This window comes from Macaca thibetana, chromosome 3 (assembly GCF_024542745.1).
Source record: "Macaca thibetana thibetana isolate TM-01 chromosome 3, ASM2454274v1, whole genome shotgun sequence".
In the NCBI taxonomy this organism is placed as follows: domain Eukaryota; kingdom Metazoa; phylum Chordata; class Mammalia; order Primates; family Cercopithecidae; genus Macaca; species Macaca thibetana.
The window spans coordinates 76,110,449-76,137,540 of NC_065580.1; the positions used below are offsets into that span (position 1 = coordinate 76,110,449).

Here is a 27,092-nt window from a genome sequence, read left to right on the forward strand (position 1 = left end):
ATGTTCATAGCCACATAGTGCATAGACAATAGAAACTGGAAACAAACCAAGTGTTCATTAATGGTAGGATGGTTGAATAAATTCTGGTATGTTTACAAAGTGAAAAACCATACAACAGTGAATTAATGAATAAACCACAGATACAAAAAAATAAAATGCTGACACCCACAAAGTTAAGTGGTGGACACACAGCAGTCTCTGAAGCAATCATTCTGCATCCTCTACTTGTTTCCAAGCTGCTCCGGATTCAACCCACTTCCCCTTTAGTTCTTCCAGATTCACAATCCCACACACGTTCAGTGGGCTCAGCACTGGCATCTGGGATCTCAGTTCTGAATTCTCAGGGCTACCATAGGCACTGGCTTCTCATCTTCACACTGACTTTCCCCACAATCCTCTACCCCAGAAAGGCAGCTCTATCCTAGCCTCTCACTCCCAGCCAGCCCCTGACCCAGCTCTCTGTTTGGACATCCCTCTGACTTGCCAAATCCCAGAGGTAGTATCAGACACCACTCAGTCACAGACCCCTCTGCAACACAGGACTTCACCAAGGGGGAAAATGCCTACATGTCGGTGGGATTTCAGGGGAGGGAAGAGATAGAAGATGATCTATTTTGAAGGTATATTCCCCGCCTAAAAATATGGCCTTGGTTTCTCATTCTTGTTCACTGTTGAAATCAACAGCTAACTTGACAACTTAAAAAACAAAGGAAATGTAGCAACTCTAAACTTCTGAGAGAGTAAATATGAAAAGTTAGTTCTCTATTTATAAATAGAAAAATACTCTTTTTATGGTTAAGACTTGGCGACAGTTATTTTTACTCAGGAATTTCACCAATTCTTTGCTGAACTGAGGAAGAAAATTACCTTCCACCTAAACAAGAGAAAAATACTATTCAGCACTTATGTGTTGGTCTCCAGTCTTGACTGTACATTAAATGACAAAGGGAGCTTTAAACAAATACTAGGCCGGGCGCGGTGGCTCAAGCCTGTAATCCCAGCACTTTGGGAGGCCGAGACGGGCGGATCACGAGGTCAGGAGATCGAGACCATCCTGGCTAACACGGTGAAACCCCGTCTCTACTAAAAATACAAAAAACTAGCCGGGCGAGGTGGCGGATGCCTGTAGTCCCAGCTACTCCGGAGGCTGAGGCAGGAGAATGGCGCAAACCCGGGAGGCGGAGCTTGCAGTGAGCTGAGATCGGGCCACTGCACTCCAGCCCGGGCTACAGAGCAAGACTCCGTCTCAAAATAAATAAATAAATAAATAAATAAAATAAATAAAAATAAACAAATACTGAGGTCTGGGTCCCATGCCTAGGAATTCTGAATAAATTGACCTGGAATGTGCCTGGCAGCAAGGGTTTTTAAAGTCTCCAAGTGATTCCAATGTACAACTAAGGTTGAGCTGACCACCTGTCCCTAGGATAAACATGTCAACACAGGTCCTCACTGACTCTTCACAACAATCCTGTGAGACATCAGCCCTGCAGATGAGAAAGCTAGGGCTCAGAGAGGTTAAGTAACTTACCTATGACCACACAGCTAGGCAGGGTATGAAACAGCATTTTCAGCCAAGTTCACATGACTTCAAAGTTCATGCACTTAACCACTAGCAAGTGAGAAAAAGCTGTCATTGTGAGGAAGGGTAAAATTAAATGTGGATAAGGACCTGCTTAGCAACTTTAATTTCCCACTCTAGAGCCATTACATTCTTACTTACAGACACAGCCAAGGCTGAATCTCTAGGACTCTTGGTCTTGAAAGAAATCTTAAAAGTTTTCCCAGTGTATGTATCATCCTTGTACCCTAGATCTGGAAACTGGGTTCTTGTCTTATGCCTATAAACCGAGGCTCTGCAGTCTCCCCTAGTCCAGGAAGGATGGGCATAAAGCATGGACAACAGAACTAGAGTCCTAGTTTCAAATCCTGTCTGCATTTGATACATCACTGTGACTTTGGGTAAGTCAGCTAACCTCTCTGAGTCTCAATTTCCACATCTATAAAATGCGGACATTAAAACCTACATTGTTGGATTGTAGTAAGGAGTAAATGAGATCTATATAAAGAGATGGTATAACATTCAGCTCATAGCAGGTACTCAATAAAGTGTAGCTATAGTATGATATAATAAATATAATGATTATTACTTGGTACCCTTTTTCAATGGAGTAAGATTGTTGCTTTACCTTTCCAAGAATTGCTTGAATGCTGCCATTGAACCCTATTTTTTTTTTTTTTTGCCTCAACCATAAAGATGTACAGCTCAATCTCTGTGACACCTAAGGCTTGCCCTCTAGGACTTCAACCTGGTACCCACAGTCAGACCCTACTTCTACCACTCTCTCTTACCATGCTCCTCCTGCCTGTGTCCTAGAGATACAGAAGATGTTCTTGATGCAAGGCCTATGTTTGTTCGGATCCCTGCAGAGCACCCACCTCAGGGCTGTTCCAGATCACCCATGTGGCCCCCAAAAATATGCTCCCCTAGCTTCCAAGTCTCCAGTCCTCTCTTCTTTGGGCCAACTTGCTATATCCATGGCAATCCATGATATTACTTCTGCCAAGTAAAAGCATGATGTTAACCCATTGATTTATGTATCAAAAATTCAACACCATTGGTTTTAAAGTTTGGGCTGACAGATGAGACAAACCTTCCCAGTTTCCTCAGAGGGATTCCAGCCTAACCCAAAGCCACAAATGTGGTTGGGACGGAACTCTCATTTATTCCAATCGTTGCATAAACATAGATAAAGAGGCATAATTCTCTTGAGAGATTTTCAAGGTCCTCCTTAAAGTGTGTTTCCCTCACTATTGTGGTTCTAAACTATAGCCACAGCCTCAAGACCAAATTACAGCCTTTGGCGGCCGGTTTCAGTCTGGTGGTTACGGCAATGAATTTGGAGTCAAGAATCCTGGAGTCTCAGCCAACTATTCCCTGGGTAACCACAAGCAAGTTAGTTGCCCTTGTCTCAGTTTTTCTATCAGTCAAATGGGGTAATTTTTCCTTCCTTCCATTTACTTCAAAGGCATAGGTTATGACAATTAATTACCTTTTGGCCACAGTAAACTTGAAACTTTCTGTGCAGTAACAAAGCTATTGTCAGCTTTTTCCTTCAAAGCATAATCCTTGAATCTTGGGATTATTTTAGCTTTTGGATATATGAATGTCACAGCTGGAGGTTCATTCAGGGGTGTTTTTTTCTCTAGGGTTACTGAGCCACATACTCAATTGCCTTAGTGCTGGCAGACGGAAGCAGAAGAATCTTCCAAAACATTAAACCAAAAAGCCTGGATTCAGCTGAAGAGAACCACACTGCTAAATCACATGGGTGGTGGCTTTCTTTAGTCCCAACTTCCTGAGCTTCCCCATAATATACACACCTAATACCACTTGAAAAATACTGTAAAGAATATAGTTTGGTAATTGCAGGTAAATATGGCCTGGTTAAATTTTCCCATCTCCTCTTCCTGTTTGTGTAACACCAATATCGTTCTTTATCTGCCATGTCTCTATCACTTTTAGTTTTAAAGGGATCCTTTTTCACAATCGTATTTTAACACTGAAAATTTCTATTAGTTCCTTGTATACAACCAGTGACAGACCTATGGAGGTGGAAACCCACCCACGAATACCACTTTTAGAGCAACTTTGAGAAAGAAACAACTTGAAAGTTGTATTTCTATAGTGGATAAAAGTGATAGCCATTGAGAAAAGAAATGAAATTGTGGAGTTAGCAGACATTTTATTTTAATTTTTGTGCATACATAGTAGGTGTATATCATATTATTTTTAAGTGCTTAAATTACTATTTATATTGCTGGGTTTTCCTCTTTAGTATTGTTTTGTATGGCTGTCACTTCTGAATAAGAGTGTAAATTTTGACAATTTAGTAGAATATTACTGTTGCCACATAATGTAGATTATGAACACATTCATTTCTTTTTTTTAGAATGGTTAGCTGACAATTGAAATAGAACAAATACACCTCATCACAATTATTCTTCTCTGCTATAAAATAAATAAAAATTACAGTACTGGGGATTTTAGCCAATTACAGTCCTCAACTTTAAATAGTGTGCTTCATTATTAATGCTTAAATAGATATGTTCTAAAAAGGACTCAATGAAATTAAGTATTGCATATATACTAGATATAAGAGATTAATTCACTTTGATTCATGTAGTGTAGTGTAAAGATTATTTATCAATCAGCTACAGATTCAGCTTCCCAGGTGTGTCTTGGTTCTTCCACTAACCCTCTTTGTGACTTTGGGTAAGTTCCTTCACAGGTCAGGGCTCCAGTTTCCTGATTGTAACAGGTTCATTTGTGTCCCCTTCCCCTCTACCAAAGAAAGACGTGTTGAAATCTTAACCCCTAGTACCTCAGAATGTGACCTTAGCTGGAAAGGGGTTCTTGCAGATATAATGAATAAGATGGTCCTGCTGGAGTAGATGGGTCCATCATCCAATAAGACTAGTGTCCCTATAAGAAGATGGCCCCCTGAAGACAGAGGCACACAGGGAGAATGCCATGGGACAACAAAGGCAGAGACTGAAGTTGTACAGCTGCAAACCAGGGAACATGCAAACCACCAGAAATTAGGAAGAGACAAGGAAGGATTCTTTCTCACAGGTTTCAGAGGGAGCATGGCCCTGCTGATACCTTAATTTCAGACTTCTAGGATTTCAGACTTCTAGCCTCCAGAAGCGTGCAACAATAAATTTCTGTTGCTTTGAGTCACCCAGTCTGTGGTACTTTGTTATGGCAGCCCTAGGAAACTAAAATGCTGATCTTTAAATTGAGAACGCTGAACTCTGAAAGCCTCATCCAGAAATATATTTTTATTTTTCTAAGTCAGGAGTCATTTTTTCTGTAAGATTTTCCTGTAAAGGAACAGATATAGGCTTTGCAGGTTATGCAGTCTCTATCATAAATACTCAATTCTGCTGATTAAAAGTTGCCATAGATAATATGTAAATCAATGAGTGTGGTTATGTTCCATTTAACTTTATCTATAGACACTGAAATTTGAATTTCATATAATTTTCCTGAATCAGAAAATGCTATCGAAAAAATTTCTCCACTACTTAAAAATATACATGTGATTATTAGCTCTTAGGCTACACTAAAACAGGCGGGGGGTGTCGGGGCTAGCGGGGGGGGGGCGCCTGGATTTTGTCTGCAGATGCAACTTGTTGAACCTTATTCCAGGCTGATAACATAAATTTGATCCACTTGGTCAAAACCATGACAGAAAAGCAATATGCACTCTTTTACTTAGGATACATAAGATAAGTGGCCTGACTTGTGAATGAGAATTGTATTCATGGAGTGATATCTCTCTATAATAAAAATATTTTTAATGAACCCACCTGAGAATCACATTTCAAAATGCATGATAGTGTAGGAGTTTTTCAAAACTCTATTTTATTACTTTATCTCTTTTCTTTAGTATTCAAAGATATTTTAATAGTAGCACAAATAATAATGAAAACAATCACTATTTGTTGACAAAGGGTTTCATTTGTCACTGTGCTAAATGCTGTACCCAATTATCTCATTAATGCTACAATAATCCTGCAAGTTACCTAGTCCTTTACCACCTTTACAGATGAGGTAAGTAACATGCCTGAGGCAACATGACTAGTACATAACGGAGCCAGGAGTAAATCAGGTGATTCTGACTTCAAGGTATTTCATTGAAACCACTTTAAATACTGTTGTTAATTTCTTGTTATGGTTGATTCTAAATTTCCAATGTTAAGAATCAATTAATTGGCTGGGCACAGTGGCTCACGCCTGTCATCCCAGCACTTTGGAAGGCCGAGGCAGGCAGATCACGAGGTCAGGAGATCGAGACCATCCTGTCTAACACGGTGAAACCCGGTCTCTACTAAAAAAAATACAAAAAACTTAACCAGGCGTGGTGGCATGTGCCTATAGTCCCAGCTACTCGGGAGGCTGAGGCGGGAGAATCGCTTGAACCCGGGAGGGGGAACTTGCAGTGAGCCGAGATCACTCCACTGCACTCCAGCCTGGGCAACAGAGCAAGACTCTCAAAAAAAAAAAAAAAAAGGAATCAATTTTAAAATCTACAATTTTATTACTAATAATAACAAAATCTATAATTTATATTAACAACAAATAATGGAAGAAAAACGTACTTCATTCTAACTCATTAAATTAGATCAAATACATTTGATTTCTTTATCTCAAATACTGGAATTACATGAGTAAATGGCCCAGCCTTAATCTTAAGGCTTACTTAGCTTTGGGAAAAGCATAAATTATGATGTAAAACTAGATACTCTTTTATAATATACTCTTTTTTAACCACCCAGTGAAAGAGAAGGTAGAAAAAAATTCAAACTGACCTATTGATAGCATATGTGATTACGTTCTTCGTTCAGGTGTATTGACAGATGGCAGAAAATAGAAGAAAGGATATAGATGCCAGGGAGATGGAGGGTGGTGTAATCAAATACAAAACCATCTGGATCCTGTCCCTGTGTGACCTAGTGTTTGTGTTTAAGTTAAACTTTTTGTATCCTCATCTGACAGATCACAGACCAAATTTCTAAACTGAAGCATTCTTTTGGCAAACACAGAGGAGCAAAGTATTGTTTGAGGAAATTATATACTTCATTCATATAAAGGTTAAGTCACTGAAATTATTAAAATGGTAGAACAGGGTTTGAGAGCTTAACCTGCAAGGATGCCATCATGCCCGATTTACAAAGAGCATGCAATGTGCCTGATATAAAAATGTCTGCAGAGTACAAACCCAGCAATCTGCTTTGTGTTACTTTCTAATAAATGTCAATGGGGAAACTGTGTTTATAGCTTGAAATACAGGGAGGGAGGGAAATCCAGTAGCTTGCCTCATGGAGATATATCCTCTTTGTTGATTCCAGGAAAATGTCAAATCAGTACAACTGCTCCAAGGCTCTTGGTCTTTGCTTCTGCACTGATTAAGCTGCATACACTACATTTTGGGAATAATAAACTGCATTCCTAATATGCTGACTCAGTGAGAATAGCAAGCCCCACAGATTTCAATGAACACAATGTCCACAGCTATTTTGCAGCTAGACAAATTAAGACACCTTGAAAAAACAACCTGTTTCAAAACAAATTAGAATCAGAAATCAGCAACAAGACAAGTCTTATCCCTTTTCTGGGACAGCTGCATTATGGGGTTTAATTTTGGTAACATTGTTTCAGTGATAGTTTAGTAGAAACAATTCTCACTTCCAAAGCTATGGAACTCTCACTACATCTTATTGAAAACCAGCTTTTACCCATTTAATTTGGTTTGACTGACATTTATGAAGAACTTTACTAGATTTACAGGTGAAAATGCTGAGTAAAGACAACCCCCACCCATGAGGACTTTAGAATCTAATGAGAGGGAAAAACCCACAAAAGAAACTTCAGGGTAGATAATTTTACTTGAATGAGCCTACAGAACAAGATAAAGATATTGAGCATGATGGAAAATGGAAAGAGAGGCACAGAGCTCAACCTGGGAGTTCAAAAAAGGCTTCTAAAAGTGGATAATGCAAAAAAATGAATTCTTAAAGGTAATGAACATTTAACCAATTGAAGAAGGGAGGAAAAAGCATCCTACCCTGGAGAAACTAAATAAGCAAAGTTGAGAGGTATGAGACGTTGCGGAACATGCCTGGAGAGGATGCTCCTCGAAGACCAAAATTACTAATGTGAAAACTCCAATGCATAGCTGTTCCTACATGGAAAAACTAGGTATCTGGACAATATTATTAAAGGCTTTAGGTTCACAGTGTAAACAGTAACTGGGGAAACCTGTTGCTATTACATAATGTCCAATCAGGATAGAAAATCTGATTCTAGAAATACCTCTTATAAAAATAGGTTTAATTTTAGAAAACCAACTACAGTACTCACTGGCTGATGACATGGCCTATGCCTGCTCTTAGGTCAGTGCCCTCATTGGGTGAAAGTCTGTGGTAACTCTGAGTAAGACAAACAGAAACTCAATGGCCTCTCAGGTATAATCCCCTGAAAATTATTTACTGAACATCCTGCACGCACAGTGATTTTTCCCAGGACTTCTGTGTAGCACTTTGCACTTCTATCCCTTTTCTTTTACAAGGAAAGAACAGTGGTGTGCAGGAAACCAAAAGTTGTGCCTGTTCTGCCCCAAGGTCACTGTTGGCCACCAAACTGTAGAAGGTTGCAGGCAGCTACCCAAAAGTTTTTTGGAAATAGCCTCCATTATTACAATAAATGCAGGCCCACCTAAGTATTAGCCTTGAGGGAAGACGTTGTAGGTAGGAAAAGGCAGTCGTCCAACACCTCCAGCTTCATACCTGCTGAATTTTTCCTCACTCTAGTTTTTCATGCTTTGATTTTGAGTACCATCATTTCCTGGATGGCGTCTCTATGACTTGGGCACTGGAGAAGGGGTACCTTTGGTTCTCCAACTGCAACAGGCTGAAGTGTCCAGAAACACTTAGTATGAAAGAACAACAAAAACACCACTGGAAGAACACTCTCCAGTTAAGCTAACAAAATAGTGGCTTCTCACCATCCCAAATCTGATTATTAGGATAAACACTAACACTAAAAGGAAATATAACCTCATTAGCACACTATATGCATACCTTTTCCCTGTCCTCTGTCCTGCCCCTGCAAGATGCAGTAACACTTCCTTTTCTACAGGATCAGGCACCTGGTCACCAGGGTCCTTCCTGGCCAACACCAAGAAAACATTTTTCAGCTGTATGAGAGTAGTATAGTGGCCAAAAACCACCTGAGTCAGATTGCCTGGGTATCACTTATCAGAGGTGTGACCTTAAGTAAATCACTTAGTCTGTTTTTCTCTGTTTTATCATCTGTAAAATGGGGAAAATGATACTACTTAGAATTAAGTGAAAAAATGCATATGTTATATTTATCACACATAGTATATAAAATTATTATTAATAGCTATCTGTCTTTTAGGAGGCAGATAGTTAATAAACTAATAAAACATGGAAGTCATTTCTTCTAATTTTTATTTTTATTTTTTATTTTTATTCTTTGTTTTTTGAGACAGAGGCTCGCTCTGTCACCCAGGCTGGGGTGCAGTGGCACAATCTCGGCTCACTGAAACCTCCGCCTCCCGGGTTCAAGCAATTCTCCTGCCTCAGCCTCCCGAGTAGCTGGGATTACAGGCATGCACCACCATGTCTGGCTAATTTTTATATTTTTAGTAGAAACAGGGTTTCACCATGTTGGCCAGGCTGGTCTCAAACTCATGACCTCAGGTAATCCACCTGCCTTGGCCTCCCAATGTGCTGGGATTACAGGCATGAGCCACTGTGCCTGACCTCCTTTTTATATGAAAGACATGACTTTCCGCTGAACTCTGGTGACTGAAACAATAAATAGGGTCACCCTTCAAGTAAGCCCCTGTTATATAGCTACAGGAAGTGTCATAATCTCTTACTACCCAACAATACTGCAGTATGCTAACCATAATCCTGCCTCACCTAGGCTGGACCTTCGCCCAGGCTACTCCTTCACCCAGGCTGCTCTCTCTGCCTGAAATGCTGTCACACCACCCCATTCCCTCCTCACTGACTCCCTGCACATATCCACATGACTAGTGCTCAACAATAGCTCTCCACTCCTGTGCATCCCAGCTCTTTGCAGTTAGGTGGGTTCATGAACACATACAGGTTGATGATCTGTTAACAGCAAAGGAAAGCACTGCACATCCTTCCCTTTTGATGGAGAATATAGCAGCCATATGGGGTTTCATAGACCTTTATCATCAAGAGTACAGTTGCCCTGGAAAACAGACTTTATCCAAGCAAGAGACAAACTTTTAAGTATCAAGCCACTGTGATCTGTGGGCTGCTTGACCACAGCATAAGCCTGGCCCATCCTGAAAAATGTATACCTCTCATGCCCCAGTCCCATCCCCACTCTATCTCCCCTCTCCCTGACTCCCGCCAGCCAAATTTTTAGATCATGACTTATATGTTCCTCAGAGAAGCCTAATGGTCATTCTTTCTAGGTAGGTCCCACTCTTGCTATTCTCTATTACAGAGTCTAGTTCTTTCTTTAAAATTATTTTCCTCATAATTTGTAATTACATATTTACACATTTGTCCACTTCTCTCTTCCTTGTCTCCACCACTAGACTGTTAAGATCCACCAGAGATCTACAATTATGATCACCTAGGCTTTACTTGCCAAGAAAATAGGTAAATCAACCAGGGCTTAGAATAGTACTAGGGCTTATAGGACAGTATTTATACCTATATTTTAATGAATGAACATTGGTCCATCAAAAGAAGTATACAGGCTGGGTGTGGTGGCTCACGCCTGTTATCCCAGTGCTTTAAGAGGCCTAGGCAAGAGGGGGATCACTTGAGCCTAGGAGTTAGAGACCAGACTGGGCAACATAAGGAGACTTTTTTTCTTAAAAAAAAAAAGAGAAAAAAAAATTCACTGAGTGTGGTGGTGCATGCCTGTGATCCCAGATACTTGGGAAACTGATGTGGGAGGATGGTTTGGGCTTATGAGGTCAAGACAGCCATGGGAGGATGGTTTGGGCTTATGAGGTCAAGACAGCCGTGAGCCATGATTGAGCTACTGTACTCCAGCCTGGGCAACAGAGCAAGACCCTGTCTCAAAAAAAAAAAAAAAAAAAAAAAAAAAAAGTATACACACAATGCATACAATGGCAGGAAATGTGTGGTTTCATAATAGGAATGAGGAATCAAGGGAAGGACAAATTCCACTGAACCCTGTGCTGGGCCAGAAATTTTGTGCACAGAGGATATTCAATGGGCATTAAAAAATCACATCTAAGAGAAAAACAGCAGACTCTTGAGCAAGAGCCAACAGATGGAATCCCTGTTATGATCTCTTCCATCCTGGAAAGCTGTGCACAAGCACCAGGGTCCTCCATGGAGGAAGAAGGAGCAGGAGTGGGTGACATGGAAGGGTTTGGATATTTTAGCAGCCTGGGGACACAGTACCTCAGTCCACCCCACAGGCAGCATTGTTGATTGTGAGGACCACTTCTCTGTTATTCATGGACATGGCCATCATCCTGAACCCCACTCCACCCCCGCAAAATAAATAAAAGGCAAAAAAGGAAAAAGTGGAAAATATAGGTGCATTTCTATCTTGGAAAGATTATAAAATTTGAGGACTTTTCTCCTTTCTCTGGAGAAAACTGTCTTCTGCACACAGTATGGGGCAAACTACAGAGAATCAAGAGGAATAATGAATTCATAGAATTGCATCTTGAGTATTTCACTATGAACTGTCACTTGATATTCTCTTTCCTTTTCAGGCCATCAGTTTCTGCCATCACTTCTATGTATAGAGAAAAGGACCTGCACTAAAACACTGGGTCAGGAAACTGGTCACTTAAATGCCTGTAGTTCTAACACTTGACGTCTCTATCTTTGGAGCAGTTTTGTATGGCAGCTACAGCTAGGTAATATGTTTAGGTGACGTTAACAGCTAAGTATATAACAGACATTTACCATTTTATAGTTATCCAGCACCCAATTCTCTCCACACATACATAGCTTCCTAAAAACACCCCATTCTCTCCTTGGGGATAACTCAAATGGTGTGTGGTCTTAGTGGGAGGACACTAAGTGCCAGCTCTCACTGTCATTTCCTACTTCAGAAGCTGGGGAGCCTGCTCCTTCCTCCACCAGTTATAGCCAGGGGGCCAGGCAGTCAAATATCACTCTTGGGACTGTAAATCCTAAGTGAGTGATGGAAGAGGACGTGGACAGACACCAAATCCTTTGCAGCAGCACCTGGGGTCCAGCTACTGAGTTAAAGCCTCAATCAACTTTAAGGTCCTGATGCCAGAGATGTCCTAGCTTCTGTTACTTTCTCAGGTTCCTCTTGATCTGTGAACTCCCATATCCTGCCAGTAAATTCTCATTTGGCATAACGTATTTAGGGTTGGATTCTGTTGCAGGCAACCAAGAACTCACACCAGGGCTGTTACACACAGCTATGTAGGCTGTACTCTGTACAAGAGAATCCAGCGAAAGAAACCAGAGGCTGAAATCTAGCCTGAGCTCCATTTGCCAAATTCAGGAGGCTAAATTCTCCTGCAGGAAGGGGTGAAATTTTCCAGTTTACATAGAGGCATTGTTTAGGCTGACAGTGGCCCTGCCCTTTACCCATACATCCCCATTTTCTAGGTATGAAATAAAGACCTAGAGATTAAGTCATTGACAGTTTTATGATTATAGTAATGCAATAACATTGCACTGGGCTCTTCTGCTGCCTTTCTCTCAACCTATATATAGGCTAAATGATTGAACAACCTCTTTATTCCTGCAGGGAAAATGTGAAAGAAGAAGGAATGTTCCTGCAACAATTCATCCTCCTATGATAAGGCTTAGCAGTCTGCTACCTATTATTTGCCCACAATTATTAAAACAGTTGAAATTTAAATGTAAAATATATGTATAAATGTAAAATATGTGTATGATACTCAGTGCTAGCTACAGTTTTTAATAGTTAACCCTTTACATTCATTAACAATGGCAGAAAAACAAGGACTCAAGAACTTTCCATTAATTACCTACAAGTTACATTTCTGACAATTTTATTGAGAGATATCATGGAACGGCAAAGATGACAAATTTTGCTGTGCAATGCTCTATTCCAACCTCTTCAATTTTCCCATGATTGTTTTACATTTCCCATACATTTTTCTCTCATGTTACATCACAAATTTATACAGAGGATCTATGGGCTAGTATATACCATGCCTAGCATGTGAACAGCATTTATTGTTAAGAAGGAAATTAGAGAGTCACCACTCCTTCCATTAGGAATCTAACAGTTCTGCTTCCTTTCCTTTACAGAGTTTCCTTTTACATATTAAATCCTCCAGTCTTCCTTTCATGTTACTTTAAGACACTGATCAAAATCTTTTGTTCCTACTTCCATTCCCCATAAAAGAAAATTAGATTTGTTTTCAGGCTTTAATCCTGCTAAGATAAAGCAAATCAGCCCTGTTTTCATTACTGTCCAGTCAGTTCCATCAATCACCAAAGGGAATCACTAAAAGCAATCAGCGAACAAGGTCAACAGCACTCAGCAGAGGGCCAGCGCAATGGTACTTTAGCAGATCAAAATGAAGACTGGGAAAAGGATGACAGTGCTTCACAGCCGTAAGAGGCCCAGGACAGCTTCTCAGGAGTCGTCTCTAAATGGAGAGAAGATAATCGAGAGAAGGGAATTATCTTTATTGTGTAACAGGTCTCCCGACATGAAGCTTATTAAGGTAACAAAGAGCTAAAAGGTTCAGTTGGTGGTTAGCATCATCTTTTCTTGGTACAGTGACTCAGGTTTTGGACTTTGAGACAAAGGCCTTAATTTCATAGATCTTGTTCTTCTCTAGCAGTTTGTGTTGTCACATCTGATAAATAATTACAGAATCTCTCACAAAGAGCTATAGATATCATTTAGGGTTAACTGGTTGCAAGCAACACAAGATAACTTTGATTAACTTCAGCAGAAAGGGGATTGATTGAAAGGAAGTGAGAGAGGTATTAGAATCCATGATGAGACTGAAGAGCCATGCCTGGAGATAGGCTCAAAGGTGGGGAGAAGGTCTCAGAGCAGGAACTATTCAGTGGTCTGGGCTGAATGAATTGACAGTTTGCCTCATCATTATTACCTCTGCTTAAGAAAGAAAGTCCTCAGTTGGCCTCACCAAGACAGCAGAAAAATGAAGGAGAGTGGGGAAGGGGAGTAGGGAAAGGAGGTGATGATATTAATTACCCATAAAAAATCTAGATGTTATTAGAAACATAAAGGACAATGTGTTCCCAGTAGCCAAGATAAAACCAATGTCCACTATAGTATTAAAAAAGAAGTTTTCACCCTAAAGTCCAGGAGCAATCTACTTAACTTGCATTAACAAACATCACATAAAGCACACGTACGTTTTTCATATGTGAACTAACAGACTAGTTTCAGTGAATACAACGCCTGATGCTTGGTAGCTGCTCAATAAATACTTGTTGAATGAATAAATTTCTTTTGCAATGTTATTTGTTCTCATACTTTCTTTATGCCATTTATATTTCCTAATATCTAGCAAATATTCCATATTCAAAATTAGTGAAATAGAACCTCTAAAAGAGAAATCTCAGTGCAGTGAGAAGAGTACCCAATTTGATTCATTTCTTGATTCTGCTCAGTGTGACCTTGGGGACGGGTCACAATGGCTTTGAGGTTATTTCTTCATCTGTAAAATGAAGTGGTAGAGGTAGATGCCTTTTAAGCATCCATCCAATTCTGTAAGTCTAACATCATGGTCACAAATATATAGATGACAGAGACTCAGAAAACTTGGGAAAAATGTTTATAATTTTCACAGTATGAAGTGGTTGTACCCTGAATCTGGACAGAAAGTAAAACCTAACTTACTTGGTAGTATTTAGGAGAAATTGCCAATATTGTAGAACATCTAGATCACTGTTATCAAACTTTAAAAGAAAGGCAGCAGAATCAAGTTTTCAAATGAAATCGTATGTTGAATTCCAATGTCTAAAACAAATAAAAGTCAAACTACTCTGACTGAAACAAAAGAGGGGTGCCTAGAGCCTCATAATCACACCCTTTCCCACAGTTTCCTGGGAACACCATTTGACATCACTTATTTAATTCCTGATTGACTATCCCTAAATTTTTCTGTACCTTGAAATAGTTTTAAAATGAGATATCGAATTTAATTTGGATGAGAAAAATTAAGAAAAAAGCTTTCCACGGAAAAATAAAAGCACATATGCTCTCTTTCAGAGTCAGTTGACTTAAAGACAATTTTATTAGTCTACAACAATAAATTTTAATTTGTAAAGCAAAATAAAATCGAGCAGCATTGTTTGATAAAACAGTCTTGGTCTAGACCCTACATTATGAACTAGCATTATATAGACTTGTATCAAATGGTGAAAACTTAGCTTCCAAAACAAGACTTATTTAACAAGTTAAATTATAAAATATGAAGAAACTTCTTCAATATATAAATCAATAGCTTTATTTTTTTCAACTGTCTTACTTAAGAGGAATGATGTATATGTCTCTGAAACCAAAATAATTTTGCACATGCCTTTTTTAATCACCAAAGAAGTAACTGCTGAAAGATATAAAAGACATAAACACAAATTGTCATCTCTGTGGCTCATTGTAGTGGCCTTCTTAGCTTTAGCAAAAAGAAGCAATTGCTCTTCTCATAAAATCACTGTCCCGTCCATTCCACTACTTTGAAATATCATCATCAAAATCATTAAGACACATCCTATTAACTTGGACCATGGATTTCTATACATAAAATACCAACCATAGTCTTTGTTTTTGAGTACGAGCTTTGAAAAATTAAAACATCTTTGTTAAATCTTTATTTAGGAACCCTAACATAGACAAAAGCACATCATTTATACCTTAAATAAGGGATTAATCTTGGTGATCGATTTGTTGAATAGTTATTGAGCTTTAATGATGCCATATTTTTAGTCATATTTTGATTAAGGTATAAATGATAAATGATTTTTAGTCAAAGCAAAAAGCAATGAAGATTTTTCTGAAAGACATTTCACCATAGGCAGCAACAAAAAAAGTATATTTCTTAGTCGTTAGTGATTCGATTGACCTCTTTTGGCAGGATATAAAGTTTAAATTGTCTAGGCACAACCAATTAGATATGAAATGACTTATTACATGGATTTGTGACTCACAATCAAAAAGGAAGGCAAAGCCCATCTCTCACTGTTATAAAAGGTCTCTACTGTTTACTAATCTATGCTGATTCTGCCAATCATCATTCTGATCTCTTGATTCAATGGTTTCAAGATTCACTTTATAGCAAATATTTAAGACACACCAAGTGATGTAGCAGATGCGATTGGTGCCCTGCCCTTATTTCTTCATCATTTACCATCAGAGCTCCACTTTCAGCTGCCAGAGACTGTAATTCTGTCTGAATACTTTCTATGGTAGCCAGAGCCTACTCTGCCTACACATGGGTCATACCAGAAGATACTGGGGGATTTTCCCAAGTAACTCTCAACCAATGACTGACGAGTTGATAAATACTCTGGCTTGCCTCCCCTAGGACAGGATAACTCTAAGATATGTTGTATATAGCCTCCTAGAGTTCCCAAGTGGAACTGAAGTTGAATTGCTTATGGTGTAACTTGCTAGATATATACTCTTTTTTAGCTTCTCTCTCTTTCCTGACTCACTTCCCCATTCCCCTAGCACTTCTGTAATAAAATACTCACATTTGAAGCCTTATTTCTATTCTAAGTTGCTTCTGAGACCAACCCACAGTAAGACAAGGGGATATAAACATGAATACAATGGGAGTTCTACTTTTAAGGAATACTGTCTATAACAGAAAACCATTAATAAACACAACCAACAACAAAAACAGTAACTAAGAGGAGAAATACACAATGTTACATTGTAAACAGGGGCGTGCTGGCCCAGGTGAAGATGATAATCTAGAGTTTCAAATGTTTTGTGCACCACTGGAATGTTAGCTAATGGTTCTTCCTGTAATTCTAAATATTATCCTCATCGGTGAAAAGTGACAAGACTTTCTCTAATAGTCACCTAGTCTAAGAAAGTCTTCTTACAAAGAGGGTAGGAGTATAAGTTTTCTTCAATTTCATGACAGCTAAAGAGGAATCAGAATAACATTATAACGAATTCTACCTGACCAGTGAATTAAAGCTATAGCTAATATAAAACAGAATTTATCCTTGTATCCACCTTTTTGACAACCCATCAACCCCCTAGGCAAATATGTGGAGAGCAAAATGAAATCAATATTCTGGCTACTGTTTGTCATTAGTTTCTGACACACAAGGAGTTGGCCATTGCAATGCAACAGCAGTGAACAAAAAAATCAGGCAGTATTGGAGAGCAATTTTTAGGAGGTCGTGTTGTAGAACAATCAAGTAGATACCTTAGCTTAAATGATCAGGGAAGGCCTGACTTAAGCGGATGAGGAGGGCAAGCATCCCAGGGAACTACTGGTGCAAAAGCACCTGGCCTTTGCATGTTCAAGCGACTGCATGTAGTTTAATCACTTTCTGCTTGGGTGATTTATCTTTGATTTACTCTTCAGAAGTGATCAAAATATGGCAATACTGAAAATCAAATGGTGTGTGTCAATAAGATTGGCAGAAGCCAGCCTACATTGGGCTTTACAAGTAGTTTAGATTTTGTGCTGCTTTAAGTACTGACAGCATTTAAGGAAAACGGTGACATGATCTAAATTTTAACAATGTGGTGTTTTTTTAGATTAGAGGGCAGAAAGAGAAGAAGCAGGGAGACCAGCTAGGTAATAATTGCAGTAAATCCTAATAAGCAATAGTGGTAGTACTAACACTAGTAGTGGGAGTACTCAATTTAAGCTATTTCTGGATACAAGTAACAAAACACCCAACCTAAGATGTCTTAAATGAGGACGTTTGGTTTTAGGTCTTACGTTTAAGTCTTTAATCCATCTTGAGTTAATTTTTGTGTAAGGTGTAAGGGATCCCAGTTTCAGCTTTCTGTGTATGGCTAGCCAGTTTTCACAACACTGTTTATTAAATAGGGAATCATTTCCCCATTGCTTGTTTTTGTCAGGCTTGTCAAAGATCAAATGGTTGTAGATATGTGGTGTTATTTCTGAGGCCTCTGTTCTGTTCCATTGGTTTATATATCTGTTTTGGTACCAGTACCATGCTGTTTTGGTTACTGTAGCCTTGTAGTATAGTTTGAAGTCAGGTAGTGTGATGCCTCCAGCTTTGTTCTGTTTGCTTAGGATTGTCTTGGCTATGCAGGCTCTTTTTTGGTTCCATATGAAATTTAAAATAGTTTTTTCCAATTCTATGAAGAAAGTCAAAGGTAGTTTGATGAAAACAGCATTGAATCTACAAATTACTTCGGGCAGTTTGGCCATCTTCACAATATTGATTCTTCCAATCTATGAGGATGGAATGTTTCTCCATTTGTGTCCTCTCTTATTTCCTTGAGCAGTGGTTTGTAGTTCTCCTTGAAGAGGTCCTTCACATCCCTAGGTATTGTAAATTGCAGTCCTAGGTATTTTATTCTCTTTGTAGCAATTGTGAATGGGAGTTCACTCATGATTTGGCTCTCTTTTTGTCTGTTCTTGGTGTATAGGAATGCTTGTGATTTTTGCACATTATGTATCCTGATACTTTGCTTAAATTGCTCATTAGCTTAAGGAGATTTTGGATTGAGATGATGGGGTTTTCTCAATATACAACCATGTCATCTGCAAACAGAGAAAATTTGACTTCCTCTCTTCCTATTTGAATGCCCTTTATTTCTTTCTCTTGCCTGATTGCTCTGGCCAGAACTTCCAATACTATGTTGAATAGGAGTGGTTACAGAGGACATCCTTGTTTTGTACCGGTTTTCCAGTTTTAGCCAATTCAGTATGATATTGGTTGTGAGTATGTCATAAATAGCTCTTACTATTTTGAGACCTAAAACCATAAAAACCCTAGAAGAAAACCTAGGCAATAACATTCAGGACATAGGCATGAGCAAAGGCTTCATGACTAAAACACCAAAGCAATGGCAACAAAAGCCAGAATTGACAAATGGGATCTAATTAAACTAAAGAGCTTCTGCACAGCAAAAGAAACTATCATCAGCGTGAACAGGCAACCTACAGAATGGGAGAAAATTTTTGCAGTCCATCCATTTGACAAAAGAGAGATTGTATCTTTTGGATAGATAAATATCCAGATTCTACAAAGAACTTAAACAAATTTACAAGAAAAAAACAGCCCCATCAAAAAGTGGACAAAGGATATGAACAAACACTTCTCAAAAGAAGACATTTATGTGGCCAACAAACATGAAAAAGTGCTCATCATCACTGGTCATTAGAGAAATGCAAATCAAACCACAATGAGATACCACCTCACGCCAGTTACAATGGCAATCATTAAAAAGTCAGGAAACAACAGATGCTGGAGAGGATGTGGAGAAATAGGAACGCTTTTACACTGTTGGTGGGAGTGTAAATTAGTTCAACCATTGTGGAAGACAGTGTGGCGATTCCTCAAAGATACAGAACTAGAAATACCATTTGAACCAGTGATCCCATTACTGGGTATATACCCAAAGGATTATAAATCATTCTACTATAAAGACACATGCACACGTATGTTTATTGCGGCACTGTTCACAATAGCAAAGACTTGGAACCAACCCAAATGGCCATCAATAATAGACCGGATAAAGAAAATGTGGCACATATACACCATGGAATATTATGCAGCCATAAAAAAGATCAGTTCACGTCCTCTGCAGGGACATGGATGAAGCTTGAAACCATCATTCTCAGCAAACTAACACAAGAACAGAAAAGCAAACACCGCATGTTTTCACTCATAAGTGGGAGCTGAACAACGAGAATGCAGGGACACAGGGAGGGGAATCACACACTGGAGCCTGTCAGGGGGTGGGGGACTAGCGGAGGGATAGTATTAGGAGAAATACCTAATGTAAGTGACAGGGTGATGGGTGCAGCAAACCACCATGGCATATGTATACCTATGTAACCAACCTGCACATTCTGCAGATGTACCTCAGAACTTCAAGTATAATTTAAAAAAAAATAATAATGACGTGTGTAGGCTGGATTCACAGGAAGCCTAGTCCTAGAGCAAGCTCAATGACATCATTAAAGAATCCTCTTCCAGACTTTCTAATCTTCACCCTCAAATTGGAATAGCTATTATATGACTGTCACTAGCAATTGAGACAAGCTGCTCCCTTATTTATATTTGGAGGGAAAGGCTGGCCTTATGTGCTACTTTATGATGCAGGATTTTTCTTTGTCAGATGCTCCTAGCCCTCCTTTTGATTCATTGCCCCAAATTTATTTAAAGCTGTCCATCCTTGTATCCAATCACTTGCACGGTGCACAGGATTACTAAGATTGGCTTAAGATGAAGCAGACCTCACCCTGAGCTGGGAATGGTGTTGGCTTGCCTTGAGTCACATGGCCCATGTGAAAGGACGGATATCTAAGGGTTGGTGGGGCAGGGGAGATGAGTATTCAACAGGAAAGGGGAAGGGAAGAATGGAAAAGGCAAGCAGTGTACTAACTACATGAAATATACATTTGAGGTAGAGTTAATAGGGCTCACCAATGGATTGGGTATTGGGAGAACAGAAGATTCAGTAAGTTTCTGTATTTTGGCTTAAACAATTGGGTTGGATGTGGGTGTATTTACTGAGGTGGGGAAGACTGGAGGAAAGATCAGGTTTGAAAAGGATAATGAAGGCTTCCAAACAAGTTAATTTTAAGATACTCAGACATGGAGAGGTAATCAAGTTGTTAGCTGAATATATGAGATTAGAGTTTCAGGGACAGGCCAAACAGAAGAGATTTGAAATCATACATGTGGAATTTGTTTAAAAGCAGCTGACACTTGTGAGATTACTCAAGAGAACATATGGATATAGCAAGAAGTAAACTCAGGAGACTTAAAGGCAGAGTGCAATAGGAGCCATTAAGGTAGTTGGAAAATCCAGTCCCCAGCATCATGTGTATGGGTGGAAAGAGGGTGGTGTTAATTGTCAGCTCTCTGCCAAGTGGGTGGGATGTGTTACCTCTCTCAAAATGGGAAGTGTGGAACAGGAAGGATATGTTTAAAAATATACAGTGCAGACGACAACATGGTGTAGAAAGTATTAATAATATAACATTCAATCTTTCAAAAGGGAGTTGGCTCATTATGATAGTCCTCTAAATTAAACTTTTAGTGGGAATCGGATGGACATGGCATCCCCTACAGCAATTCTATGCCAAGGCCTAATGAAAAATACTGACCATTATTACATCTACAATTTGATTTCAAACACAACTGAATTTTGGAAAATAATTATGAAAAACTACAGGGGAGAAAACGGAGTCATCGCTAACAGAAACATTTATGTCTGTATCAACAAAATCTTCTACCATGAAGCAAATTTGCAGTAAACTTCATTTGTTCTGTGTATCTACTCAACTAAAATTTAAAGAGCATTTATGTGAGACTATATTAAGTGCTGCTGAAAGAGAAACCCTAAGTTGTGTAGAAGAGACCCTTCCATTGAAGATGTTTTTTTTGTTTTGTTTTGTTTGGAACCACTTCCTAAGTGACTATGGGCAAATTATTCAGAATCTTGGTGCTTTTCTTCATATATGAAATGTACATGATAACGTTACCTATCTCAGAGTTGTTGTGAAGACTAACACATATAAATAGCTGAGAACAATGTCTGGTACATATAAGCATCAGTTATTAAGGGGATGTAAGGCAACTTCCATATAAGTGGTAGCATGGCTCAGTAATTAATAAATAAATAAATAAATAAATAAATAAATAAATAAATTTGATTACTTGATTATCACATGCTAATCTTCAGCTCAACCCTGCAGGGATTCTTTCCACTTTATAGAACAGGAAAACCGTTAACAGGCTGTTCTGAAACTTAACACACAACTAATAAGTGGTCTAATTATGAGTCAAACCTTAAAGTAACATCAGAACTCATGCACTTTCCAAAATATCATGTAAGAAACCCAAGAGTCCAGAAACCTAGATTCTAGCTCTGTATATGCCTCCTATTAGCCATTGCAATCCTGGGCCCTTTTACTTCCTTACTGTGAGACTGTTTTCTGTTTGACAAAATGTTTACAATAAATAGGCCTCTCCTCCCTGCTTCACAGGGTGGGTCACTGTGAAGGTCAAATGAGAGAAATCTATAAATCGTAAAATTTCAAGTAATAATTTTTTTCATCTGCCTGACTAATCTCCTTTCCTACTTCGGATGTATTTTATCATCCTGATGCCAAATACCAATTTTCAGTTACCCAATCCTTAACAACAACTACCAAATTTTGATATTTCATTAAGGACAAAACACTGGATAACTACAAATAACCCATTAAAGCCTCTGCTCAACTCCTCTGAGGTTTCAAAATTATACCTCAACAATTTAAAATCATCACATCAAGTGGACATCATTCAGGCCATCAGTTAGTAGTGTCAGTAATCTGACAATGTTAGGGTGACCATATCCTGTAACCACAGACCAAAATACTGAGAAAATGCACATCAAAATACTTCTTAGCATGTTACAACATTAACATGGCTGCTTGTCCTTCATTATATTTATAAAAATACCACTCATCCATTCAAAACTTTTATACTTTCCAAAGTTATTTGGTGTTCCTTATTCCATTTGATCATCTAGCAGTTCTGTTAGGCAGGCAAGGTAGGTTTATGCTTGTCTTATGTTCAAAATCATTTTGAAGTATAACTTGTATTTCAGGCCACCAACCCCTATTTTGGTGTCTGCACTGCAATGTTACATACATTTTACATTTGAAATTACTCAACATTACAGATTGATTGTAGTTCTTAGTAATAACATTTACATTTGAAAATATTCCTAAAAAATATCCCGTACATTTAAGTCATCACAAAGAATCCTTTACAAATCAAATTAAATCTCTCATTCACAAAAGTAGATGTGGCAACAGCTATCACTCTGTGAAAACTCAGTTGTACTAAATAAGCCTGCTATGTAGTACCTCAAAATATGCACTTGTTGATAAAGTATCTTCAGCCCACTTCCTCAATTTTAATAGAAGATACCATTCTTAGAACTGTGATTAAACTACTTTGGACTTTAAGTACCAATAACACACTAACAACCATTAATAATAATATTAATGGCTCAGGAACTAAGTAAATTACAGCAATTTAAAATGATTAATATTTTTAAAACACAGGTTTTGAAAGGTCACCTTATAAATGTCAGCAAATGTTGCGTAAGCTATCAAAATACTGAAGCGATTAAGGTTCAACATGATGTAAAAGAAATTCCTTACAAAACAGAAGTAACAATTAATTGATGTGGTTTAAGAAAAGTACTGAATTGGGAATCAGGTTAAATCTACTCCAGATCATTTAACTTGAGCCTCACTCAGTTAACATTAAAAAAAAAAAAAAAAGTTTCATAATATGCAATTTTACCATCTATATATAATAAGGTTTTGGAAAATCATGAGAATAAAATTGATTAGAGGCAAAAGATTAAGACTTCTGAACCAAACCAAGATTATATCAAAACATTTATTTTTTGTGTTACAAAAACACAAATAAATCCAAGCAGATAATGAAATAAACACATTTTTTTTAGTGTCCCATCCTGGGTTTTCTATGTCCTAGAATTTATTTAGCAGGTCAAGTTCAGGCTACTTCAACACTTCTTCTGGATGCTATGAAGTCTCCATCTTATAACCATGTTTCTCTAGTTCAGCTCTACGATAAAACAGAAAGAACATCACCAGGCATTCTTTAATAACATTCTTTCAGAAATAATACAGTAAATAAATAAACAAATAAGCTTGAGACATCAGTTTACAATATCACTGAATAGTTTTATTTTTGTCTCTGAAGAAAAAAACTACATAAGAAAATTGGATATGAGTCAATATAATACTTAAAATTTTGCTTTTCCCATTAGTTAACTTATATTTTATCTTCCTTAATTGTCTTATAACTCTATTTGTAGAAGAAATGTGAAGGAGTTACTGCTATCCTTCAAATACTTTCCAAATGCCATATGAATGTTCTGTTCCTAATATTTAAACATAAGTTTTGAGACTCATTAACCTCAGGCAAAGTACACATCACTATCAAACCAGATTTTATAATGATCATTACAGGTATTATTGTATTACTGTTGTATATGCAGAAAGAATAAACAGATTGCTTTCCATATTGACATATATCTATTGCTCTAACCAAAATATATACATGTATATTAGTAATCAAATTTAAAAGTGTGTGAAAATTTTCTGCATTAACCATATATGTAAAATAAATACAAAAAATAAGTCATGGAATATTAAACAAGACTTCACTTTCCTGATTTTAAGTATGAATGAAAATCCCAAAAGTTTATACTAGCATGAATATACAAACATAAAGATACTTTTTTTATAATTTCAAATAATTTGTCCAATCTAAAGATAAATCATATATTGAGAATGTCATCTGCAATTGTTGATCTGCCTTAAATAAAATATTTGTACAAAATGTTTAGCTATGTCATCAACTTCAAACTATTTAAACTACCATTCAAAATATCACCGCAACTTATTTGCCACAATTCAGATAAAAGTTTATGACAAAATTATTAGATGGCTAAGCCATGATAAAACACTGAGTAAATTTAAAGTATGATTAATATGCTTTACATCATTACATCCAGTAAGACAGACATTTGTTCTCAAGTAAATTTGGCTTAGACATCACCACACTATTCCAATGCAAACACATGACGGGAATAATGTATAGTATTTAGTATTCATTTCTCAAAACTCTTTTGCTTTCCTAAAATTTTTAGTTATTTAGAATACAAACAGTGAGCTAATTTCCATAAATTATATCAAGGCCACAGATTGTTCAAATGAATCATCCTTGTCTTCTGCTAGGGTATAGTATGGGCTGGTGGTATACACACTGGATTAAGAGTCAAGAGCTCAGTGCAAGTCTCTGACTCTGGCCCTTCCTTTGCTAACAAATTGCTTCCTTTGGGCCCTTCCCCTACCCCTCAGGAAACTGGAGATTATAGTATCAAGGCCACAGATTGTTCAAATGAATCATCCTTGTCTTCTGCTAGGGTACAGTATGGGCTGGTGGTATACACACTGGATTAGGAGTCAAGAGCTCAGTGCAAGTCTCTGACTCTGGCCCTTCCTTTGCTAACAAATTGCTTCCTTTGGGCCCTTCCCCCACCCCTCAGGAAACTGGAGATTATAGTATCTGCCCTTCATTTATAACAACTTATCTCCATTGTTTTGAGAGCTAAACGAGAGAAAGTTATACAAATGTAATGTAGTATACATTAAAATAAGAATCAAGGCTGAAAGGAAAAGCTAAAAGATTCTATTTCTGATGATCACAGAAAATTCAAATGTTTCATACAAAAACTCTTGTTGCCAATCTTTAGGGAATGTGGTAACTGTCTTTGAATTTTATCTCATGCTAAAATTTTACACTTTACTCTGTAGAATATTCACTTTAACAGCAGGCAAGAAAAACAAACAAATGAACAAAAAAAAACCAAAGTTCAACCTACAATTTAAGTAACAAGTATACCAAATCTGTCCTTCAGGTTTGTGTCTATTGGCCTTCCTAATGGGAGGTGGCTGGTCACCAAGTGCCTGTATAAATTGTTTACGAACACAAACGAGATGATAAAATGCTTCTCTATCAGCTAAATTCTTAGAGAAGATGAAAGATTCTTTGCTAGAATTTAAAAAACCAAAAGAAAAAAATTGAGGCCACCAAGTACAAAACAAAACCACTAATAATCATGAGGCTGCTGAATGGAAAAATCAACAAAGACAAAAACAGAAAACCCCAACACAACTGTAATATCATACAACACACACAGTGAACATACACCATCTGAAACAAAAACAGCAGCAGTCTTTGTGCAACAAAATAAGAAAAAAGACTAATGGCCACTAGTAGGTTTGAAAAGTCCTCTTACTATCCAAGAAACTACTCAGCTTTATGACAATGGCTATATCAGATTTGGCAAATAAGGAACTATACTGGCTTTTTTTTTTTTTTTTTTTTGAGACAGAGTCTCGCTCTGTCGCCCAGGCTGGAGTGCAGTGGCGTGATCTCCGCTCACTGCAAGCTCCGCCTCCGGGGTTCACACCATTCTCCTGCCTCAGCCTCCCGAGTAGCGGGGAGGGACTACAGGCGCCCGCCACCACGCCCAGCTAATTTTTTTGTATTTTTAGTAGAGATGGGGTTTCACCCTGTTGGCCAGGATGGTCTCAATCTCCTGAGCTCGTGATCCACCCGCCTTGGCCTCCCAAAGTGCTGGGATTACAGGCGTGAGCCACCACGCCTGGCCTATACTGGCTTCTTAGAGTTTTTATGTAAGATATGAAATAGGGTTGAGAAAAATCATACTACTACCTATTTCTCCTAATATATAAAGAAACAAACGATATCAGAAGCCGCAAAAACAGAATGACTTCAAGTTACCTGGCAGTACAAACTGGCCTTATTCTTTCTACTTCTATCTGTTAAAGGTAATTACACGGAAAGAGAAAGCAGAATGCGGAAAGTGGGTGGCCTGCTACATGGATAGTTTTTATTTAACACACACCATAGTCTAAGCACTTAACACATATTAAATCACTTAAATCTTATAATAACCCTAGCAGTAAAGCACTAATTATCATCTGAATTTTATGTGTGAGAAAAGTAGGTCACAGAAAGGCTAAGTGACTTGCCCAAGGTTCATATGGCTAAAGAGGAGGCAGATCTTGGGTTGGAACCCTGGCAGTCTGATTCACACTCGAGTCTGAGATGCCGCTCCACTGTTAAATAGGATTAGGACGAAATAACATCAGAAAACAGTAAACCCCATTCTTTACCATGGCTTATGATACTATGTTAAGGGTTTCCATGTACTTTACAGAAAAGATTAGGAAGAATAACTTTGTGTGAGTTTTTTAAACAAGATAAGTTTTTTAAAGCAAGGATTGTCGGAGGCTGTGTTATTCAATATGGTAGTCATACATGGCTATTTTAATTAAATAAAACAAAAAATTCAGTCCCTTAGCTGCACTAGCCATATTTCATGTGCTCAATAGCCAAATGTAACTGGATTGCTTGTATACAGCAGCTTCTCAAACATTTTCATCACTACAGTAAGTTCTATTTGACACCACTGGCAATGTAGCAGCAATCTTAGTGAGGAAAACACTCATGACTCAAAGTGGGAATTAAAAGAAAAATCTTATTCACTAATGGAGGCATCAAGATTTATAACCTCAGGCAAAAAACAACCACCAAAAACAACAAAAATAGATTGATATACCTACAGAAATCCACAAACCTAAAGGCAGAAACACAACAGAGTACATAACAGCACTGTGGGGGTGTATTATAAAAACAGTAAGCCACAAAAATATAACGTTCTATTTCTAAACCAAGAA

At 38.1% G+C, this 27,092-nt stretch overlaps 1 protein-coding gene across 3 annotated transcripts in view; it reads right to left on the reverse strand.

The window, feature by feature from the left end:
- Nucleotides 1-27,092, reverse strand: part of SEM1 (SEM1 26S proteasome subunit) — a 1,048,205-nt gene that overhangs the window by 20,265 nt on the left and 1,000,848 nt on the right. The window contains exon 3 of one of the 3 annotated variants that reach the window (XM_050783006.1): nt 8,858-9,820. The exons of 1 other annotated variant lie outside the window; for it this stretch is intronic. In XM_050783006.1, the coding sequence (XP_050638963.1) occupies nt 9,721-9,820 (100 nt within the window). In that variant the 3' untranslated portion in view covers nt 8,858-9,720. Of the gene's footprint in view, nt 1-8,857; nt 9,821-23,179; nt 23,383-27,092 lie in introns of those variants that run through there. One more of the 3 variants, XM_050783007.1, reaches the window with a different exon arrangement.